Source organism: Xenopus laevis, chromosome 9_10S (genome assembly GCF_017654675.1).
Source record: "Xenopus laevis strain J_2021 chromosome 9_10S, Xenopus_laevis_v10.1, whole genome shotgun sequence".
Lineage (NCBI taxonomy): Eukaryota > Metazoa > Chordata > Amphibia > Anura > Pipidae > Xenopus > Xenopus laevis.
The window spans coordinates 5,930,956-5,952,735 of record NC_054388.1 but is presented as its reverse complement, the minus strand read 5'-3'; the positions used below and the strand labels follow the sequence as shown (position 1 = coordinate 5,952,735).

Below are 21,780 nucleotides of genomic sequence, written 5' to 3'. Positions count from 1 at the left end.
TCTAAGTCCCAAAAAACGCTGGCGTTTTTTCTATATCATGGGTGATAGGCTGAAAAAGATCGTAAATTTTTTTGGGGCTCCCCTCCTTCCCACCTACATTTCCTAACTCATGGCAACTTAACTATACAGTGGGCACATGTGTAGGGCAAAATAAACATTTTATTTGATGTTTTGAAGGTTTCCCAGGCATTTGTAGTGATTCTACGTATTCCTCCATTGAAATTTGAATTTTGCGCCGTATGCAAATTAACCATCGCTAGCGTAACTTCGCTTTGCTTAGCGATTCAACGCTAGTGCAACTTCGCAACCTTACGCTACTCCTGTGCGCAACTTCGGATTTTAGTGACTTTGCGGAGCGCTGGTGAAACTACGCCTGGCGAAGTGTGGCGAAGTGCGGCGAAGTTGCGCCTGGCGCAACTATGAATCTTAGTGAATTTGCCCCATAGATTCCTGCTGCTCCTGATCTCAAATATCTAAAAAAAAAAATCTACAAAATGTCTAAAAAATTATTTATACACGGGGAGGCCCATATTTCAAAGTCCACATTGATCTCAATATTTTCTGAAAACTACTTTGACTAAATCCGCATCGTTTTTCCCCTTATTTATCAATACACTTTCCCAAAAAATGTACGTGCAGAGAAAACCCCCGAAAAATTGTGAAAAAACGAATTGTGCAAATTGTTCTGATTTTCCACCTGAAAACTCCGGAAAACCACAAAATCTTCGGATTATTGCACGAAACCCAACGCAGATCAAGATATCTTCGGGACTTCTTCCATTGACTTATATGCAACCACGGCAGTTCTGAGATGCTGGATTTTTTGATTCTGACTTTTTTTGGGGTTTTCGGATTTTATAGTAAAAAAACTAGGAATGCACCGAACCCAGGATTCGGTTCGGGATTAGGCCTTTTTTTAGCAGGATTCTGATTCGGCTGAATCCTTCTGCCCGACCGAACCAAATCCGAATCCTAATTTGCATATGCAAATTAGAGGACAGGGAAGAAAATTGCATGACTTTTGTCACAAAACCAGGAGTACATTTTTTTTCCCCTTCCCACCCCTAATTTGCATATCCAAATTAGGATTCGATTCGGTATTCGGCTGAATCTTTCGCAAAAGATTCTCTGGTTCGACCGAATCAAAATAGTGGATTTGGTGCATCCCTAAAAAAAAAACACAATTTTTTCTTGTTTTTGCCATTCAGAGATTAATAAATAACCCCCTTAGATGAGTTGATTTTGTCCTTTAACAAGACAGATGTTGGGTTTATTCATGGTTAAGGAATGACAGTTGAGTCAGAATATCCAAATGATTCATTTCTGTAGTGACTCTGGAATTGTTTGAGTCTAGATCTTGTCTGTTACCTGGTGCTCCTAATCCTTCTCTATGAGCTGAGGTACGAGGAACTGCCTCAACTGACTCACACGCGGAACCAGGTGTTAGAGGTGGGTGAAAACATCTCTCAGTATTGAGCACTCTCTTCCCTATGTAATATATACTATATATATATATCTGCAGAGATAGCCTCCTGTATATAGCACATAGCTCTGTAGCCCCCCAGCAGAATTAAGTAGTCATCTTCTTGTTGGACTCTAAGCAGCCTGGGATGGGTTGCACATTTGCCTCTTGGCTGTAGACTTTAAGGAGAACTAAACCCTAAAAATTAATATGGCTAAAAATGTCCTATTTTATATAGTGAACTTATTGCACGAGGCTAAAGTTTGAGCTTGTCAATAGCAGCAATGATCCAGGACTTCAAACTTGTCACAGGGGGTCACCATCTTGGAAAGTGTCTGTGACACTCACATGCTCAGTGGGCTCTGATTGGCTGTTGAGAAGCTAAGCTTAGGGCTCGTCACTAATTATCCAGCAGAAAATGAGCTTCCCTGGCTGTAATATAAGCTGATGCTACAGGTTTGCTGATTATTCAATTCTGATGCTAATTGCACTGGTTTCTGTGCTGCCATGTAGTAATTATGTGTATTAATTACTAATCAGCCTTATATTGTGACATTTCTATTCTGTGTGTACTGTATATTGTGAGTGGCTCCCTAAGCTCAGTAAGTGACAGCAGCACAGAGCATGTGCAGTGAATCAGCAGAAAAGAAGATGGGGAGCTACTGGGGCATCTTTGGAGACACAGATCTTTACTGCTAAAGGGCCGTGGTTGCCTTGGGCTGGTACAGAAGCACAACACATCATTTCTAACTACTTCTTTAGTTTTATTTTCCTTGTCCTTTAACAAATCCTGTGTTTCTATTTCTCAGATCTCAAGACGTCTGTCCCACCCCAGGACGGAAAGATCGGACGTCAGGTTGCTGGTTTGGCATTTCTTATCACTACTTTCTTATCACTCCATTTTCTATATCTCAGTGGAGTAACTAGATGTTACTGGGCCCCACAGCAGAATAATTGTAGGACCCCCAATATATCCAAAGGTTGTCCTGTTTCATCAATATACATTGAAATTGCTCATTAGAGCCTCATGGGGCCCCTATACCTCCTGGGCCCTCCTGCAGCCGCAGGGTCTGCTTCCTCTGTAGTTACGCCCCTGCCTGATTTCTTTCTTTCTTTTCAGACTCGAGTGAATTCAGAATTCTTAATTTCACGTCCCAATCAGAGAGAATAAGCTCTGGAGCCACTGCTTCTCCCCTAAGGTCGCTTGGCCTCATCAAATGGCTCCTCACGCTCTTGTCTACCAAGATGGCCCATTTCTGCCAGTCTTTAACGAGTCTATTGTGTAATAATTAGCTTTACATGGCATATCTATGGGAACTGTAATACTATTCAATTGCTATTCATCTCCAGCAGTGATTCTCCGCAGTGTTTAGGGCTGTTTGATATAAAGCGACCAGGGATGTTTTAAAGGGGTAGTTGAACTTTACATTAACTTTTTTTTTTTTTAGCAGCTCTCAGGTTGCTAGGGCCCAATTTACCCTAGCAACAATTTTCCGCTTTCGGACGTCCGTGACGCTGAGGATCCACTTTAAATTTATGGAAGTGTTTCTAAGGTTGTATAAGACAGTGGGTGAGCTTAGAGTACACCAATACTCTATATAAAGCTCTCACATCTGGGTCCCAGGAGGCTGACATTTCTGATATTAAAGTACATTCAATTTAAAGATGAAAAAATTCAGAGAAGTTTCATTTTAGCAACAAGATCTGTCTGGAACACTAGCGCCATCTTGTGGGTAACATTGGAATGACTTGGAACACTAACGCCATCTTGTGGGTAACATTGGAATGACTTGGAACACTAACGCCATCTTGTGGGTATTGAGGTGGCCAAAATCGGCCTGCGATTGGATCATAATGAAGGGTAAGAGGGCGGTGGATCTTGGGACAGCATCAACTAATATATGTGGTCCGCGATGTGACGGTATTTTTAGTCCTGGTATTTTTAGTCCCGGTATTTTTAGTCCCATCTGATCGGTATCTGGCCAGATATTGATCGGGGAAGCCCGTCGGAGGGCCGCATACATGGGCCAATAAGCCGCCGACTCGCTCTGTCTGCAGCTTTTATCAGCCCGTGTATGGCCACCATAAATTATAGGGCCGATTCCCAATTAGAAATAAATAATTTCTATAGAGAATCTGATGACCCTTAAATACACGTATGAAACACAGGCATTACATGGGTGATTGCTTTCACGTTTATTGCAATTGAAACATACCTATACGTCAAACGGGTATAAATATACAGATAGTGCTTTTATACCCGACTCCTTCTATAGTTGGGGTGCAGCGTCTGATGCAGTTGGTCCGGAACATGGTTTTGATGGCGGTTTTTAGTGCAGGAGACTCTAGCGGGCCAAGAAGTTAAGTCTGAGACGGGTGACATGGCTGAGAGATGAATTATGGGAAATACATGTGACATTCAAGCCAATCATGGTGCTGCTGATTCCCGATTGTAATGTGCTGACTGACATAAGGCTGGATTTAGTAAAGACCTCCAACACTGCCGGGGGGTGTGAGCAGCAAGAAGTAAAGGGTCCCCATTAGAAAATCAAGGAGAGCCAATCTCTAGTGCTGCATCTGTTAGTAGTTCTGCGTTCTTCTGCAGGGACTGTGGATGAACCTCACACTCACAGCCAGTTATCGATACTTATATTAATTGCACCATGCACTCGTTTCATTCCCTCCTGAAATATTGGATGGGTGGCCATCTTGCATTTTGGGAAGTGAGCACATTCCACATTCATTCTCAATCCCTACATCTTTCTCAATTTTGCATCTAATGAACCCCCTTTGGGACTGGTGAGATTCATCAGAACTCTTTTTATTACTAGTAGTGTAACAGATGGAAGGCACTTCAATTGTAAAGCCAAGGTGGCACTTAGTCTTTCTTTTGCTCTTCATTCACCTTCTCAGTTTGTCTCCCCAATTGTCTCCCCTTTCTCTATTTTGCATCACCTCTGGGACTGGCGAGACCCATCTGAACTCTTATTTTTTATTAACAGATGAAGGGCATGAACTTTAGTCCTTGACATGGTCCATAATAAACTCCAAGCAGGGCCTTGTTACGTAGATGGGTCTCACTCGCATGCAATAGTGAAGCAACACAAACTGACCCAGTCCTTAGCTGCCCTCTTCATACCTCCTACATACTGAATTTTGGGAAATGTGAGAACACTTTTCAAAGAATAAGTAAACCTTTAAAATATTAAAATTGATGAGGGGGGTATTCTAAGCACCTTTGTCATTTACATTCATTGTTTGAAGACCAGTCTGACCACCAAGTCGTTGAGGAAGTTGTCAGAAGAAAGAGACTGCTCTGATGTTCTCCTGCTTAGAAAAACAATTAGAAACCTTTCTCAAATGTAAATAACAAAAGTACTTAGAATTGCACTCTCATCAATTTTACATTCACTTTTTTTAAAGGTTTACTTATCCTTTAAGGCAGTGATCCCCAACCAGTAGCTCGTGAGTAACATGTTGCTCTCCGACCTCTTGGATGTTGCTCCCAGTGGCCTCAAAACAGATGCTTATTATCGAATTCCAGGCTTGGAGACAAGTTTTGGTTGTATAAAAACCAGGTGTACTGCCAAACAAAGCCTCAGTGTAGGTTGCCAATCCTCATAGGGACTACCAAATGGCCAATCACAGCACTTATTTGGCACCCCAAGAACATTTTTCATGCTTGTGTTGATCTCCAACTCCTTTTACTTCTGAATGTTGCTCACGTGTTCAAAAGGTTGGGGATCCCTGCTTTAAGGTAAGCTACTTCAATTGTGAAGCCAAGGTGGAGTGGAGCACTTAGCTTCTCTTTTGCTCTTCATTCACCTTCTCAGTTTGTCTCCCCAATTCAGTCTCTTTCCCCCCTTTTTACTCTTCCGTCTCTACTGTCTGGTGTAACTGTATCATCCACTAATCGAACCTTCCTGCTCACCTCCAAAACTTTTCCTCTACGCATTAACCTCCCTTTCCATCCATTCTCTCTTGTATCTTCCTTTCTCTCCCTTCATGTTTATAATCCCCTTTTTTATTCCAAGCTTATTCTCTAAAGAAGTGTAAGCAACATGCCACAGAACATGTCATTACCATGGAACAGTGTTAGCGGGGTTTAGTAAATCCAGCCCAAAGCTTTTTCTCTTGGTCCTCTCAAAGTTGCATGTGTTTCTAAATGGCGAACATATATTTAGTGGCAGCTAAAGTGCAGATACTGAGGTCTCCAAAATAACCATCAATGGAAAACCACTGGATTTTGGTCCATTGTTCAAAGGTCAAGGGGTTTTGGTCAAGGGGTTGTAAAGGGAAGGGGGGCTCTGAAACATGCAGGGGCAATCTGCCAGGAATGTTATAGTAAGAGGGGACAGGAAGTTAGGGGAGAATCATTTAGGTGCGCGCCTTACAGATCTAGCACAGGAGGAAGCAGAGGAAAGAGAAACAGGAGAGACTGAAGAAATAACACCTGAAAGTGCCTCGTTTTATCCAATCACAACATTATTTTGTTAGACAGGCCTCGTACTCATCCTGCTTTCCCGTCTTCCAGTCTCTTGCGCACAGAGAAGTGAAAGGAATTCAATTGTTCCGGGTTACCAACCCTTGGACTTTCCTGGCACTTTTATGAACTCGCCAATCACCATTCTCCCCTAGTCTGATCCAGCAAGCCCAGGTTCATACCATCTGACCCCGGATATGGGGGGAAAGGCAAAGTATGGGGAAATAGTGGGCAGTCCAGAGATGCAGCTTTTGTTTAGAAAAAAAAAAAAAAAATTGAGAAGCTGGCAAGGCATTGCACAGCATTGCTTGGCAGCTCCCTTCTAACACTGAATAGGGACATATTCATATTCAAGAAGGGGGCACCCTGCACCCTCTGAGAATGTTGACCACTTGGGTCGTTTGTGCTGGAAGCAATAAAAGTCAATGTTGGGTCCCTGTTCCCCCCTCTGCTTCCCTTTTCTTTTCTCCATGGCCTGTACCACTCCCTCCTAGTCCTGCTGTTCATTCATCTCCATGTCCGACACCAGAATGTTCTTCTCCGCTGAGCCCCCTGGGCCGGTGTTGGTGCGGCTGTATCTGGCGCTCTCAAAAGCCCCCCGCTCAGTGGCAAGTTTCCTACGCCGGTACAGATATATGACGACTACTAACAGGACACAAAGGGCTGTTGTGGATAGAATCACTACTGCCACGGCAGTGGTGTGCTCAGGGAATGCTGTGGGAACAGAACAGGACATGCAATGAGTGGGCTTGTGGGCATCTCAAAATGCCAAGAGGTTCTGGTTCCTAATAAATGTAATACCCCTCCTAGCCCTCGAGTGTCAGTGCTCAACAAGCCAAAGAAGTGTTGGCATTCAGGGACATAATACAATGTCTAATAAGGGAACCAATAATAAAGAGCAGAACTGACAGGCCAATAACAACAAACACAATTACATGGTCACTGGATGAGGATTAAAAAGGACACAGCGCCAAGCAAAATTGCTCCGGTGCACTTACCAGATTTAGAATACGCTGTCTCTTCAGCTAGAGGAAAAGGAAACAGAAGGAGAAGGAGGGAAAGAGGAGAGAAAATAATTATGTCACTTAGTTGTGCGTTTCTAGCAACTAACACCAACCTACAGATTGCACACTATTGTCATACTAAAACTTAGATCCCCACCCCATAGCAGTATCTCTTCTTCTACACCTGCTTTGCAGAGGCCATTATCCCACTATCTCTCCCTACTATACCTGCTATCCCACAGTCACACTCCCTTCCCAGAGACTATTATCCACTGTTACTATAGGCACCATCTCTCCCTACTATACCTGCTATCCCACAGTCACACTCCCTTCCCAGAGACTATTATCCACTGTTACTATAGGCACCATCTCTCCCTACTATACCTGCTATCCCACAGTCACACTCCTTTCCCAGAGACTATTATACCACTGTTATTATAGACACCATCTCTCCCTACTATACCTGCTATCCCACAGTCACACTCCCTTCCCAGAGACTATTATCCACTGTTACTATAGGCACCATCTCTCCCTACTATACCTGCTATCCCACAGTCACACTCCCTTCCCAGAGACTATTATCCACTGTTACTATAGGCACCATCTCTCCCTACTATACCTGCTATCCCACAGTCACACTCCCTTCCCAGAGACTATTATCCACTGTTACTATAGGCGCCATCTCTCCCTACTATACCTGCTATCCCACAGCCACACTTCCTTCCCAGAGACTATTATCCACTGTTACTATAGGCACCATCTCTCCCTACTATACCTGCTATCCCACAGTCACACTCCCTTCCCAGAGACTATTATCCACTGTTACCATAGGCACCATCTCTCCCTACTATACCTGCTATCCCACAGTCACACTCCCTTCCCAGAGACTATTATCCACTGTTACTATAGACACCATCTCTCCCTACTATACCTGCTATCCCACAGTCACACTCCCTTCCCAGAGACTATTATCCCACTGTTACTATAGACACCATCTCTCCCTACTATACCTGCTATCCCACAGTCACACTCCCTTCCCAGAGACTATTATCCCACTGTTACTATAGACACACCATCTCTCCCTACTATACCTGCTATCCCACAGTCACACTCCCTTCCCAGAGACTATTATCCCACTGTTACTATAGGCACCATCTCTCCCTACTATACCTGCTATCCCACAGTCACACTCCCTTCCCAGAGACTATTATCCCACTGTTACTATAGACACCATCTCTCCCTACTATACCTGCTATCCCACAGTCACACTCCCTTCCCAGAGACTATTATCCCACTGTTACTATAGACACCATCTCTCCCTACTATACCTGTTATCCCACAGTCACACTCCCTTCCCAGAGACAAATCCATATTGTAATGCATGTGTGACTTAAGAAACATGTTTTACTGCACAGTAATGAAGCAGAACCTAATTTATCTGGTGTCATTGTAGGACAAATTGAAATAAAATGTTGTATTTCTGACCACCCTTGATTTCCTAGGTACTGCTCACCTCTGGAGAGTTTGCAAATAACACCCATTGTGTTGTTAGTGCAGGATCCCAAGTTCCAGACACCGTTGCTGCCCTGCACCCAATAGCAGGAGTTAGGACTCAGCAGACTGGGACCTGCATCTTGTTGCCCCCAGTTGGAGTAATTGACTGGAGAATTATCACTCCACACTAGACCACCACCTGAATGGAAGCAGACATGGCATGAGATATATGGTGCCACTGACATTCTCCATACATATATATTTAATGCTAATTACAAGAGTCTATATCCTGGTTGAAACATTAGAATATAAACCTTTTACTAGATATGGGTTGTTCCATGTACAATGACATTTATAGTTTCTGACAGAAAAACAAAGGAGGAACCCATCAGCAGAGTGTAACACTGGATGTCTATTTGCTTTCTTATTCTATCCTAAACCCATTCTCACACCTCTTGTGATGGATATTTATATTGGCATTGCTAACCTTTAGCATTAAAGGACATGCCCAGCCAGGCTCCTCTGGATTGGCTTTCATACGTCTGCAGGTGTTCCCAAACAAAAACATTCTCTGTCTCATCCAGAATAGACAGGACCTCTCCGCCAGCTGTAAAAGAACATTCACAGTATGAATGAATTGAGCCTTGTCCAAGATAAGGAAGGACCTTGACTGCCAAGGACACGCTGGAGTGACTTTGGGAGAATGAGTTTTGATTCATATTGAAGACCCTGGTGTTTACTGGTCTAGTTTGCTACTAAACAAATCACATTCAAAACACAGGCTCTGCAAGCATGACTTTAATGAGGGCAAATCAGTCTAAGCTTTATGAAAGAATGTCAAAGTCTGTTTATTACCTTTTTGGCACTTCTTGGCTGCTTCCCTTTGACCGACTCGAATCTCCATGTGAAATGAGTAGCAATGATCACGGAATGGAATCCAAGAGGAGTCACTTAGAGATCTTGGGCAGCTTCCGGCCTCGCTCCACTTGTGCATCTTTCGTGACTCTGTTCAGATACAAGAAAAAGAATAAATTAGGAGAGTTATGTGGGCTTTTGCCTAGGTCCAGCTACACATTAAAATGCACCTGTGACCTGATGTAGTCTTACTATAAATGCAATGTGCTGTGCAAAACATATACAGATTCTATATACTGGATTGCTATCTGTTCAGCATTACTGTAGGCATGGTCTTCTATTCACCCTCAGCTGAACCCATGCAGTAATCTGAATTATTTAATACTCAGATGTTCTGCAGCATGTAAAATTAATTTTTTAAGACCAAACACCTAAAAAAAAAAAAAACTTAACATGGTGCAATGCTGACTAGTAATGGTATACTGCATGGAGATATTTATATATATATATATGTGAATACAGTCTGTTGCATATATTAGACCTCACTATTAATCAGCCATGCAACTTGATGACTTTATAAATAAAGGAAATGGTTAATTTAGCCTGTTGCTAAAGGGAGGTATTCCCACGTAGCCCAGAGTTTAAAGGATATGTAATCCTTTAAAGGATAAGTAATCCTTTAAAATAAGTGACTGTAAAATCGACCAATGTGTTATTCTAAGAAATTTTGCAAGGTACATTCATAATTTATTTTCTTTAAATTCCAAGATATTAAGGGATACATGTGCTGTTAATATGAATGAATTTTGTTACAACAGCGCCACCTGCTGGTCATTTTCTGATCAGTCTGACCACCAAGTAGTCAAGGAAGTTGTCAGGAGAAAGAAAGAGGCTGCTTTGATGTTCTTCTGTTTAGGAATAAGATTAGAAACCTTTATTAAATCTTTCCTAAGTAGAAGAACATCAGAGCAGCCTCTTTCTTTCCCCTGACAACTTCCTTGACTACTTAGTGGTCAGACTGGTGGGAAACTGACATCAAAGTAGTCTCTTTTTTTCTCCTGACAACTTCCTTGACTACTTGGTGGTCAGACTGGTGGGAAACTGACCAGCAGGTGGCGCTGTTGTAACAAAATTCATTCATATTAACAGTACATGTATCCCTTAATATCTTGGAATTAAAAGAAAATAAATAATGAATGTATACAAAAGTGCTTAGAATAGAACCCTCATCAATTTTGCATTCACTTATTTTAAAGGTTTACTTATTCTTTAAGGGACTAATTGCTGTATCTAGTTTGTAGAAGGGCAGGCAGCATATGGCTCACCCTCTTCTCCACCTAGTATAATTTAGTATAAACCCCCAATATCAAACTTTTATCCCTAACATGGAAACAACCTCAGTGGAGTTGTGCCACAGAAGTGATAAAGGTAGTGGTAGTCAGTTCAGCCATAGCACACACCTAGGAAACTGTAAGAAAACTGACCAGCTTAGAAAAAGCAGTATTTGCTCCCCAAGGAGTAGTGGGTGCTCCCCAGGCAACACCCACATAAGTGTAAGTATCACAGATGGAAAGGGACTCTTCCCCGAGAAATATCCATCTCACATAGGTGTCTTTTTATTGGTAATATATCGGGAACTAAGACCTACGAGGAATGTTGCACAGTCCCTTGTTTATCCTTTAATTGAATATTACATTCTCAAGTTGTACTCAGAAGCAGCTCCTGTTCGTTAGGCTTGCAATAATACTACATCTAACACTGACACTTAACCTTATTACGGATTAAAATCGTTCATGATTGCTGGCACAATGCATGTAAAAACGTGAAACCGACCTGTATTGAATTTGCAGACAGCCCCCTGCAATTTGCTCTCACAGCTAGCAGTGCTCCAAGTTCCCTGGGAATCCATGTATACACAGCCACTCAAGTGCAGGGGTTCCCCGTCTCTCCAGTTGGTGTAAGAGACAGAATCATTGGTGAGCCAAGAGTAGGATCGACCCCCCTGCAATAACAAAGATAAACTTGGGGTAAGCCCCTGTGGACATATGATTGAACTAATTGCTTTATTACATCATGCAACAATACCTCCTCGTTTGACAGGCCAATCCAGACAGGAGTCTTCATCCCTGTTACTGACAGGGTCAGATATGCTTGTTGGTAAGGGTCGGGGATGCTGCTCAGAGTAGCATTACGGGTCTCACACAGCAGATGAGCATCTGACCAGGTCATTGGCTTTTGCAGGATCAGGTAGGAGTTGTTCCTGTATCGGAGGATGGAACCTGGAGCTGGGGGAAACGGCTCAGCGGGAGGATTGAGGGAGGCCACTGCCGTGAAAGAATAAACAAAGATCAGATAATGAAGAGAAACAAGTGAACCTATTGGTAGTTGAAGATGCAGGGTGGGAAACATGACCTTAATTCATTAAGGTGGTGCGTGCATTGAAAGGCAGAAACTTAAAGGTAACGCCAAAAAATGTAAGTATTTTAATGGAATGGCAATATACTGTACTTGTGGTAAAACTGGTGTGTTTGCTTCAGAAACTCAACTATAGTTTATATAAAGAAGCTGCTGTGTAGCCATGGGGGCAGCCATTCAAGCACAGGATACACAGTAGATAACAGATAAGTACTACTATAGTTTATATAAACAAGCTGCTGTGTAGCCATGGGGGCAGCCATTCAAGCACAGGATACACAGTAGATAACAGATAAGTACTATTATAGTTTATATAAAGAAGCTGCTGTGTAGCCATGGTGGCAGCCATTCAAGCACAGGATACACAGTAGATAACAGATAAGTACTACTATAGTTTATATAAACATGCTGCTGTGTAGCCATGGGGGCAGCCATTCAAGCACAGGATACACAGTAGATAACAGATAAGTACTACTATAGTTTATATAAACAAGCTGCTGTGTAGCCATGGGGGCAGCCATTCAAGCACAGGATGCACAGTAGATAACAGATAAGTACTACTATAGTTTATATAAACAAGCTGCTGTGTAGCCATGGGGGCAGCCATTCAAGCATAGGATACAGAGAAGATAACAGATAAGTTCTGAAGTATCCCATTGTATACTGCAGAGCTTATCTGTTATCTGCTGTGTATCCTGTGCCTTTTCTCCTTTTTCAGCTTTGAATGGCTGCCCTTGTGGCTACACAGCAGCTTTTGTATATCGAATATTGCAGAGCTACTCAAGCAACACACCAGTTTCACCAGTGCGGCTCAACAGGATATGATATTTTTATTATTTTAAAACATTTTTACTTTTTGGTGTTACTGGTCCTTTAAAGGGAAACAATAAAGGGCTCATTGGTAAACAGTGCTAGATGTGTCTGCCCCTCAGTGCTCTAGAACTTACACCCCAGGGAACAGTAAATGATCCTGGTTCTGAATAACAAGATGGCCCTCTCCCATAGACTCCATTTTTATCCAAATAACTAATTATTAAGAATGATTTCCTTTTTCTGTGTAATAATAAAACAGTATAAAAACTATGAGAATAAAGATGTTGAGAGAGGAGAGAGGGAATAATAATTTGGAAAGTTGGCTTATGGTCTAAGGTTTTCTGGTGGGCCCCTGGCATCCCAGTCTTACACTGGAAGCCTCCATTTAAAATTTTAGCACAGGGAGCTGAAGGTCAAAATAAATCAAACAAACATTTACCTTTACTGATCTGACAGATATATCCGTGCTTCTCTTCCAAGCAATTCCTGTCATCCCAACGTCCAGTGAATGGAGGAGGGGACCCATGCCAGATCACGGCGCAATTTATCTGCAAAATATTTGATATAATAGGGCTTTTTCTTGTGCAAGTTGTCAATATTCTTCCCTTTGTCCCCTTGCGGGTCTGATGTTCTTCTGTTTAGCAATACAATTAGAAACCTTTCTCAAATATCCTTCCTAAGCAGAAGGACATCAGCCTCTTTATTTCTCCTGACAACTTCCTTGACTACTTGCTGGTCAGACTGGTGGGAAACTGACCAGCAGGTGGCGCTGTTGTTACTAAATTCATTCCTATTAACAGTACATGTATCCCTTAATATCTTGGAATTAAAAGAAAATAAATTATGAATGAACATTGTATAATTTCTTAGAATAACACAATAGTCAATTTTACATTCACGTATTTTAAAGGTTTACTTATCCTTTAAGCTTTCACATACTCATTTTTTGCCAAACATGACATGAGTCTCAGTGAAGCATTTCTAGACACAGACCTCATTTTATCTACGTACAAAGTAACAAACACTCACTGGCTTCTCGCTGCTAACAGATGTTCCATATCCAGATGGTTCCCTTGGTGCCCAATTGACATAATTCAGGACTTGACCTTCCACCCACTGGAACTGTTTTCGGGCATTATGGAGTCCAATCCAAAGGTCGAAGGTAATATTTGGGAGTATTGATGTGATAAACGCTGGTAAGAAAAATGGAGGCCGTTCCAACTAATGCAAGAAAGACTATCTCATAAGTTTCTCAGATCTACCGGTCACAGTAGACAACCCATTTGTAAGCCTTTAGTAGGATTACAAATGGATACATGAGTGGCCAGATTAAAGTCATACGCAATACAATACAAGTGCTTTATTCCCCATTTTGCTCCGCATTTCCCGCAGGACATACCTTGCTCCAAGTAGTTGTTGATTGTAGCAAGCTCTCCTCCTAAAACTTTGCAGGAATCTCTTGCTTGCTGCCAAGTCTTTGTCTCTGCCTTACTGTCAGCTCTCACTCCAAAGCACTATTTAGCCAGGTCACACAGAAAGGTTATTAGTTATGGGTGCACTTCGTTTTTTTTTACTATTTTAAAGTTCAATGACCAGCAACGCCAAACAAAATTTGAACTAACAGTTATTTCTGTCCTGTATGTGAAAAACACGTTCCTCTAAAGGGAAAGTTAACTTTTAAGTAAATGGTATATCTATTCCTGGCTTATTTTCAATGTATCTACCTGCTGACTGTCTGCTGTGGTTTGCAAGATCTATACCATTCATTCACGGATTTTACTTGGTTTTTTGCAGTCCTTTAATTTGTGTTCTAATGCATTTCAGTGGGATAATTTCTGGGACTTTAAGTTGGTATCCTGTAGTTTAGATCATCAATTTGGCCGATTTCTCTTAAAAAAAACCCTGTGAATTCCCTGTGAATGGTATTGGGATGCACCGAATTCACTATTTTGGATTCAGCCGAACCCCCAAATCCTTCGTGAAAGATTTGGCCGAATACCGAACCGAAATATGCAAATTAGGGGTGGGAAGGAGAAAACATTTTATTACCTACTTCCTTGTGACACTTTATTACTGACAAAAAATCACGTGATTTCCCTCCCACCCCTAATTTGCATATGCAAATTAAGATTTGTTTTGGCCGGGCAGAAGGAAGGGGAAAACATTTTATTACTTCCTTGTTTTGTGACAAAAAGTCACGCAATTCCCTCCAGCCCTTAATTTGCATATGCAAATTAGGATTATGTGAATGGTACTTACATTTTAAGTCTTTTTTTTGCAGTTTACACCATTTTTAAAGAAAAACCTAAATTTGACATTTTCCTAGATTTAGGGGCCCGAGTGAAGGAATAAAATAAAAAAATGATTTTTTTGTCTACTTCGACCATCGAATTGGCTACTTCGACTTCGAATCAAACGATTCGAACTAAAAATTCAATAGTCGAAGTACTGTCTCTTTAAAAAAAACTTCGACCCCCTACTTCGCCACCTAAAACCTACCGAAGTGCAATGTTAGCCTATGGGGAAGGTCTCCATAGGCTTTCTAATTTTTTAGAAGAAAAATCGTTCGATCGATGGATTAAAATCTATTTGCGCTAAATCCTTCGACTTCGATATTCGAAGTCGAAGGATTTACATTCGGCAGTTGAATATCGAGGCTTAATTAACCCTCGATATTCAACCCTATGTAAATCTGCCCCTTAATGTTTTTTTTTCGGCCTCCTGGAAAACCCCCACTGAGAACAACTAAGTTGTGTTCTTCCTTTCCCCACTCACCTTGTTGAGGAAGGGCAGCCAACTTCGTGGACAGCCACCAGCAGTATTGGTTGGGATAGGGGGTGTTGTAGGGACTGGTAGAGTGCTATTGATCCTTTTGCAGATATAAGGGAGGGCAGTGTCACACTTCTGGTCCCCCCAATCCCCTAGGGAAGGAAAAGCATGGTTTTAGAATACATAGAGAAAGATAATTAAGATAATTAGATAAAAAGTTAATTAAAATGCACACAAAGCAGTTCAGTCCTACTTTAGGTTTGTTTTATACAGGCCAAGAAGGCATTATGTAGCAAGCAATGTGATAACTTCATTTTAAACTTAGAGCTCTGTATTTTTGTTACATACACCAGAAATGTCCACATCGCGTGGAAGCTGTATTTGGAACATGTACAGCAGCTGGCGATAGAGTGGTACAGAGTATAGCACGAAGAGCTTAGTGAGCTATAAAACACAAATATAAAGCCCTCCTGCTCTATTAATGTCTTTCTGATCTTCAGCAGTGATACTCACCTCGGCTGGCTGTCATGTACACACATTTCTTCTCCCTGCTGATGGGACGAGGCCGGCCAGGGGCCCAGTTTACAAAACTGAGAACAGATCTATCAGACCACCTGCAGAAGGAAATGAACAAAGCACACCATGCCATGTCGAGGACGTTGTTCAGTTACAAACAATGACATGTCAAAGCTACAAAAGCACCAACCTGAATCGCCCATCGTTTTCGTAGGTATGTAGCCCAATCCACCAGTGCTGCTCTTGTCCCCGGGAGAACTGAAGAAAGGAGAGAAATGTTCCAGGTTGAGTTTCCTAGCACTAGTCAATTGTAAGAAAGTGAAAAATAAATGTAAAATTGAGTATGTTTAAGGGGTATTATAACTGGTACAATACCCTTGCGTTATGCACTCAATTGATCAGCAGACAGCGGTGAAGTAAAACAGTTTTATTTACTGGACAATCTTCCTAACGCGTTTTGTGTTAAATAAAAGTGACCTGTATAAGAGTGACCTGTATACCATTAATGCATGTTGAATTTGACAAATTAAGCGACAGGTTTTGGGCATTTGCACCCGGACCGTCTTGGTAAAAGGGTCAGCGTTGCAGGAATTAAGCATGCATGATATGAATTATATTATAGTGTTAGGATTCAAGCGCATTTGTGTGTTGGGTTTTGGTTAGTATTATAACTGGTAACAACAATCTGCTTTGTGTATTTCCAGGCTAAAATGATTTGCATTCAAAAGTGCACCATGTCTGCTCTCCACAGTAGTTGTGGTTCTATCGGTAATAGAATAAGACACGCATGTTCCTCTGCTGCCTCTTGTACCTTTTGCAGGCTCTGGCCCAGAAAGTCTAACTCAGCCTGGTTGTGAATAGACACCAGCTCAGCCGAGAACCAGGAGCAGATGCGCCGAGCTTGCATCCACGTGGAGTGGTGTTCAAAAAACTTGTACTCTGCATGCTCATTAGATATCCACTCAGTGCTGCCTGCAAGGAGATTGACATATGAGGTAGGGAATGCACAAGAAGAAAGCAATTAAAATGTGGAAAAGTTAGTTAGGGCATGGAAAGTTTTATAGGCTCATAGCTATTAGCCTTTCTACTGCATTCCCCTATTCCTCGATGATATTAGAGGTAGGGCTCCTCACCCTGTGTGATGCCACCAGTTGGTTGTCGATGAAGATTAAAGAAAAGGATTTGGGCTTGGATAGGTTCAAGAACAGATTATCATTGGCTATTACAGTGCTGTCTGTGGCTCAGTATACCCCTAACCTCATGGTTTATGATTCTTTGTTTTTATGAGGATAACATTATGGAATAAACTAAACTCACCTTTTGATACTTCAGGCTCTTTTATTTCTGTTCCTGTGGATGAGAAGTATCAGAAACACTCATTGAAAAGGATACTACAATCAAAAATATAATACAGGTATGGGATCTGTTATGCAGAATGCTCGGGACCTGGGGTTTTCGTATTGAGCCTGAAAACAAATGTAACTAATTTCATTCTGAAAAAGGCATATTTACTTTTGTGCTTGCCTTGGGGATCAGATAGTTCCTTCTCTTTTATCCAAAGCAGCTGGTCTGTCATGCTTTATGGCTGAGATTTCAGGCACCTTTATAGCCCCATATATCTAAAATCCACTATATTCATCATTGCAGAACTTTGAAACCATAGCAAAGTGTAATGATGCAAAGGAAAGAGATCAGTGGCAGTTGAGACATAGTAAATTGCTTAGTGCCAATTCTAAGTATATAAAAATTAAATAAAATGCTGGCTCCCACTAATGGATTACCTACAGGTTTGCTTGGTTATTTGGGCAGAACTGTTTTGGTAAATGAACAAATCACGGCACTCCATCTGCAGTGTATTAAAGGGAACCTTTTAGGGTCAGCCATTACCTTTGGGAAGCTTACATATCCAGTCCATTTGGGACTCACACTCAAGAGCCACCCACTGCAGGGATGACAGGTCAAGCACCACACACCTCCGGATGTCATCGTCATCATGGTTACTGCGGTCAAAATTGTGGTAGGAATACTGGAGATAAATAGAGAAAGTAGCTGAAAGCTACATATCAGCCCCCCTTAGTGTGGTTGTACAAAGTCATCTTAGAGGTTCACTTACCCCTTGACCATCGCTCCAGACCCAACCTTGTTCACCACTTGGGTTCCTTCTGTTAAGGCCAATCCAGAACCAGTGCTGTTCATGAAAATCTGTGTCCGAATCCCTGGCAGAAATAAAGACAACAGTTAGGATGTACAGAAAAAAGGAGTAAATGTTGTGACATAGCAAAACATGGATGGTGGTAAATACCCAAATATTTTGTTTAGTAAATGGCCCACAAAATGTTCTTCTTCCACGCTGGAGACACTCAGCAACTGAGCACCAATTTCTCTGCAGGAGAGCTGAGCAGAAATCCACGTTTTCTTATCCTGTAGCTTCTCTGAGTGATAAACCTAGAGTATATGATGAACACAGAAGCTATTGCTTTATTTTGCCCATTGATTCCCAATAAAGAGGTAGATTATTTTCTACTTTTTGGAATGTCCAGAATCTAAAGATATTTCTCATATAGCAGTCTAGGAGTAGAAAAAACTATGACTACATTTTGCTATTAAGGATTTGTCTTAAAACATGGTCATGGCCACAAGTAAAATGATCTCACCTTGTAGCAATATCTCAAGTTCGGTGCGGAATTCCAGCCATCCGGGCAGCTTCCATTAAGGCTGGGAGTGGGACGAGCAGGAATGAGAGGCGTAAGAGGAACCAGAGTCTGCATGCAGATGTACTTGGCCCTGAATTCAGTGCAGTCTTTTACCTCCCATAGGCCCAAGGATCTGCCTGTGGCCAAAGTAACACATCCCCCTTTATCGTAACCTGCATGAAGAAAAGCACATGAATTCCATCAGATAACAAGGAAGAAAATCCAGAAACCAAACGTGTCTTGAATTGACACTATAATAACATTCAAAAAGCAAAATCACATCAAAGTGAGGTGCAATCCCCAGCAGATTCACCACAACATAATGAACATTCAGGAAAAAACGAAGATCGCACGCTCAAACGAAAAATTCTAATCATTTTATTTCATCCAAAAGTTTCAAAAATATACAAAAAATAAAGCATTAGCCCAGGGTAACTAATGGATGAAATTAAATAAAATTATTTGAATTTTTCTTTTGAGTGTGCAATCTTTATTTTTCATGACTATAAAAACATTAGACCACCAAAGATTTGTTATTGAACGCCAACTGGCTGGTTGTCATTGATGGAAGTTGTAAACCAGTTGAAGGTACAACATAAGCATGTGCTCCCCCTGAACTCTACAGATCTCATATACTACCTCACCTTTTTGGGTCTTGGGGTTACATTCCAGAAGCAGAGAGAGAAAGGAGAGGGATAGATCAAAGGAAAAGTTTAAACTAACAAAAATACAGTTAAAATATATACAACCAAGACTCAGTAAGGTTGGTACAAGCTAAATTCTAGCTGGCAGCTTTGAATGCCCAAACACATACCGGGTTGATCCCGGTTCCAGTGTGTGTATACGACTTCTTCGCTACCGAGCCAACGGAAAGTGCCGGTGTCATTTAAATCCTGCAGGGCAGTCCAGTAGTAGCTTCCGTCCGATCCATACAAGAGGCTGTTAACATAGGCCTGATCAAACCTGCAGCGGTGAAGAGGAGAACACTATAGAACACAATGTAAGGGCCTTTAATGTTTGTTTGTGCTATTTAAAGGTGCAGGAAAGTAAAATGACAGGTTGCTGTAAAACGCATAAAAATAGTTGTTTAGATCTGCTCAACTGATTCTACGCTTCGCATGTGATCGGGATGTGGAATTCATGCACCCACCTGTTCTGGACAGTCACTAGCCTGGCCTTTCGGTCAGAGCAGGCTTTTGTGGCCTCACTGTAGGTTGCCGACTCGTCACTCAGCCAGTAGCATGAGGGACTGTGCCAACTCCATCCCTGTCACAGATACATAAGCAGTGACTTAGCATACGACACATACAGAAAGTTAAACACTTATAGCTTTCCCACATGAAAGAGCTATCCTTTAGGTCAGACCCCCAACAAGTGGCTTGTGAGATATTATCAACGTCCCTAGCCCAACTGCAATTGATTGTAGCCTTTAAAAGCTGAATTTCCTTTTCGTCCCTTTTGGCATAAACTACATTTATTTCATGGAAATGTACTTGCAATCTTTTTTTACAAAACACATTTCCATCCATGTATTATCTTCTTATAGAAACAAGAATATGATTTTTTGGGTCTCACAAGCTTTTACCTTTTGGCAGCCATGATTATCCACATTTCCTCCCTGATTGGCGTTTCCTAGTTTCTTACAAATGGACGGCAGGGTCTGGTTGCACGGGCTATCATTCCATCTACCCTCCTGCAAGGAGCAAAATAACATTCATGGGCATAAAATACATTTAAATATAACTCTAGAAGCATTTAAAAGGTTAACATGATGTATTCTGGACTGCTGCTTAGAATTACATTACAAATACAGAAGGGGTTTAGCACACAGTTTCAATGGCAGAAGGAAGGTACATAAACTCAGTGTGCAAACAACTATGCAACCAGTTGTAGCACAATTTTCAAAGAACACAGGAACTAGTATATATATATATAGATATATATATATATATATATATATATATTATGTCGGTACAGTGAACGCACTCCTCCCGGATATATTTCTGTCAATGGTGGTGCGTTGGTCAAAGTTTGATAATACAATCCAGTAAATGGACCCGCACTCGTTCATATTAGTGAAATAAATGTGTCTTTATTCACAGGTACATTTCCAACGTTTCGGTCCTCTCTGGGACCTTTTTGAAAAAGGTCCCAGAGAGGACCGAAACGTTGGAAATGAACCTGTGAATAAAGACACATTTATTTCACTAATATGAACGAGCGCGGGTCCATTTACTGGATTATATTTATATATATATATATATATATATATATATATATATATATATATATACATACTAGCTCCTGTGTTTTCGATGTAGTATATATATATATATATATATATATATATATATATATATATTTCATCAATATATAAATAAATATATGGCAATATATAGTAGGGTAAAGTCAGTACTCACAGGGCTTAAGACTTCACATTTCTGCTTCCTACCAATAAACACCTTTTTGAATTTTTAAGCCCTGTAAATGTAAACTTTTCTCTGCATGACTTGAATAAACTCATTTATGGACTGCACCTGGGACTGTGATGTGAGCGGTAGAGTTGCCTATAGATCGTATCATTATTAAAGCCTGTTCCCCATTCTATTCCCAACACTTACTGGTCCCCAGATTGTCACACAGTCTTCCATGCTGTCACGGAAATTGTTGGGCTCAAAGGGGTGCCAAGAAGTGAAGGTGACAGAACTTCCATCGGACCACTCAAAGTTCATTTGATGTTTCAGATCATTGAGACCAATCCACAGTTCCTCCACATCTAAGGATGAGAAAGAATTACTTGTTGACTCCTAATTACTGAGTAGCCCACCCTAGGGCCTTTATGACCTTTTATTCCTTTACTTTTGATATATCTCATGCAAAACATATAATTTCTTACATTTCCACAATTTTTTTTTACAAGATGCAGATTCTTGCAAAATGTAACAGCTAAAATAACCTAATAACTCATGTTGGCAGCAAAGGAATAGACAGTTATAAATAAATTAGGTAACGGGTTATGAAGAAACAGAAGTAGCTTAGAAGTTAAGTCAGGCCAAGTACAAACTTTCTGCTCAGATACAAAGTTATCCTTAGCATTATGACGTAGAAATCTATAAATGTTTTAACCAATAATCTGTAAGACAATGCTTTTGATATGATATGATAAATGAGTTCTCTGAATGCTTCTGTGCTTGAATAAACTTCCTTCTCTGATTGAAACTTTGAAAAGGGCGTTGGTTGCAACCATTGGGATAGGCTGACACCGAGGTCCAGACC

General features: G+C 41.2%; 1 protein-coding gene and 1 long non-coding RNA gene across 3 annotated transcripts in view; one reads left to right on the top strand and one right to left on the bottom strand.

The window, feature by feature from the left end:
- LOC121399102 overlaps positions 1–2,996 on the top strand; it is a 44,578-nt gene extending 41,582 nt beyond the window's left edge. Inside the window, exons 3-5 of the long non-coding RNA XR_005964751.1 lie at positions 1,355–1,449; positions 2,272–2,318; positions 2,914–2,996. This is a non-coding gene — a long non-coding RNA (uncharacterized LOC121399102). The remainder of the gene's footprint in view (positions 1–1,354; positions 1,450–2,271; positions 2,319–2,913) is intronic.
- A 2,917-nt stretch (positions 2,997–5,913) lies between these two features.
- mrc2.S (mannose receptor C type 2 S homeolog) overlaps positions 5,914–21,780 on the bottom strand; it is a 33,827-nt gene continuing 17,960 nt past the window's right edge. For both annotated transcript variants that reach the window (XM_018238109.2, XM_018238108.2), the window contains 23 exons: positions 21,126–21,280; positions 20,090–20,197; positions 19,655–19,770; positions 19,319–19,467; positions 18,466–18,677; positions 18,114–18,256; positions 17,925–18,027; positions 17,699–17,837; positions 17,129–17,161; positions 16,623–16,783; positions 16,002–16,069; positions 15,809–15,909; positions 15,302–15,447; positions 13,926–14,040; positions 13,556–13,719; positions 12,966–13,074; positions 11,384–11,622; positions 11,132–11,300; positions 9,299–9,448; positions 8,931–9,050; positions 8,463–8,642; positions 6,944–6,970; positions 5,914–6,659 (listed from right to left, as the gene is read on the bottom strand). In XM_018238109.2, the coding sequence (XP_018093598.1) occupies positions 6,436–6,659; positions 6,944–6,970; positions 8,463–8,642; positions 8,931–9,050; positions 9,299–9,448; positions 11,132–11,300; positions 11,384–11,622; positions 12,966–13,074; positions 13,556–13,719; positions 13,926–14,040; positions 15,302–15,447; positions 15,809–15,909; positions 16,002–16,069; positions 16,623–16,783; positions 17,129–17,161; positions 17,699–17,837; positions 17,925–18,027; positions 18,114–18,256; positions 18,466–18,677; positions 19,319–19,467; positions 19,655–19,770; positions 20,090–20,197; positions 21,126–21,280 (3,131 nt within the window). In that variant the 3' untranslated portion in view covers positions 5,914–6,435. The remainder of the gene's footprint in view (positions 6,660–6,943; positions 6,971–8,462; positions 8,643–8,930; positions 9,051–9,298; positions 9,449–11,131; positions 11,301–11,383; positions 11,623–12,965; positions 13,075–13,555; positions 13,720–13,925; positions 14,041–15,301; positions 15,448–15,808; positions 15,910–16,001; positions 16,070–16,622; positions 16,784–17,128; positions 17,162–17,698; positions 17,838–17,924; positions 18,028–18,113; positions 18,257–18,465; positions 18,678–19,318; positions 19,468–19,654; positions 19,771–20,089; positions 20,198–21,125; positions 21,281–21,780) is intronic.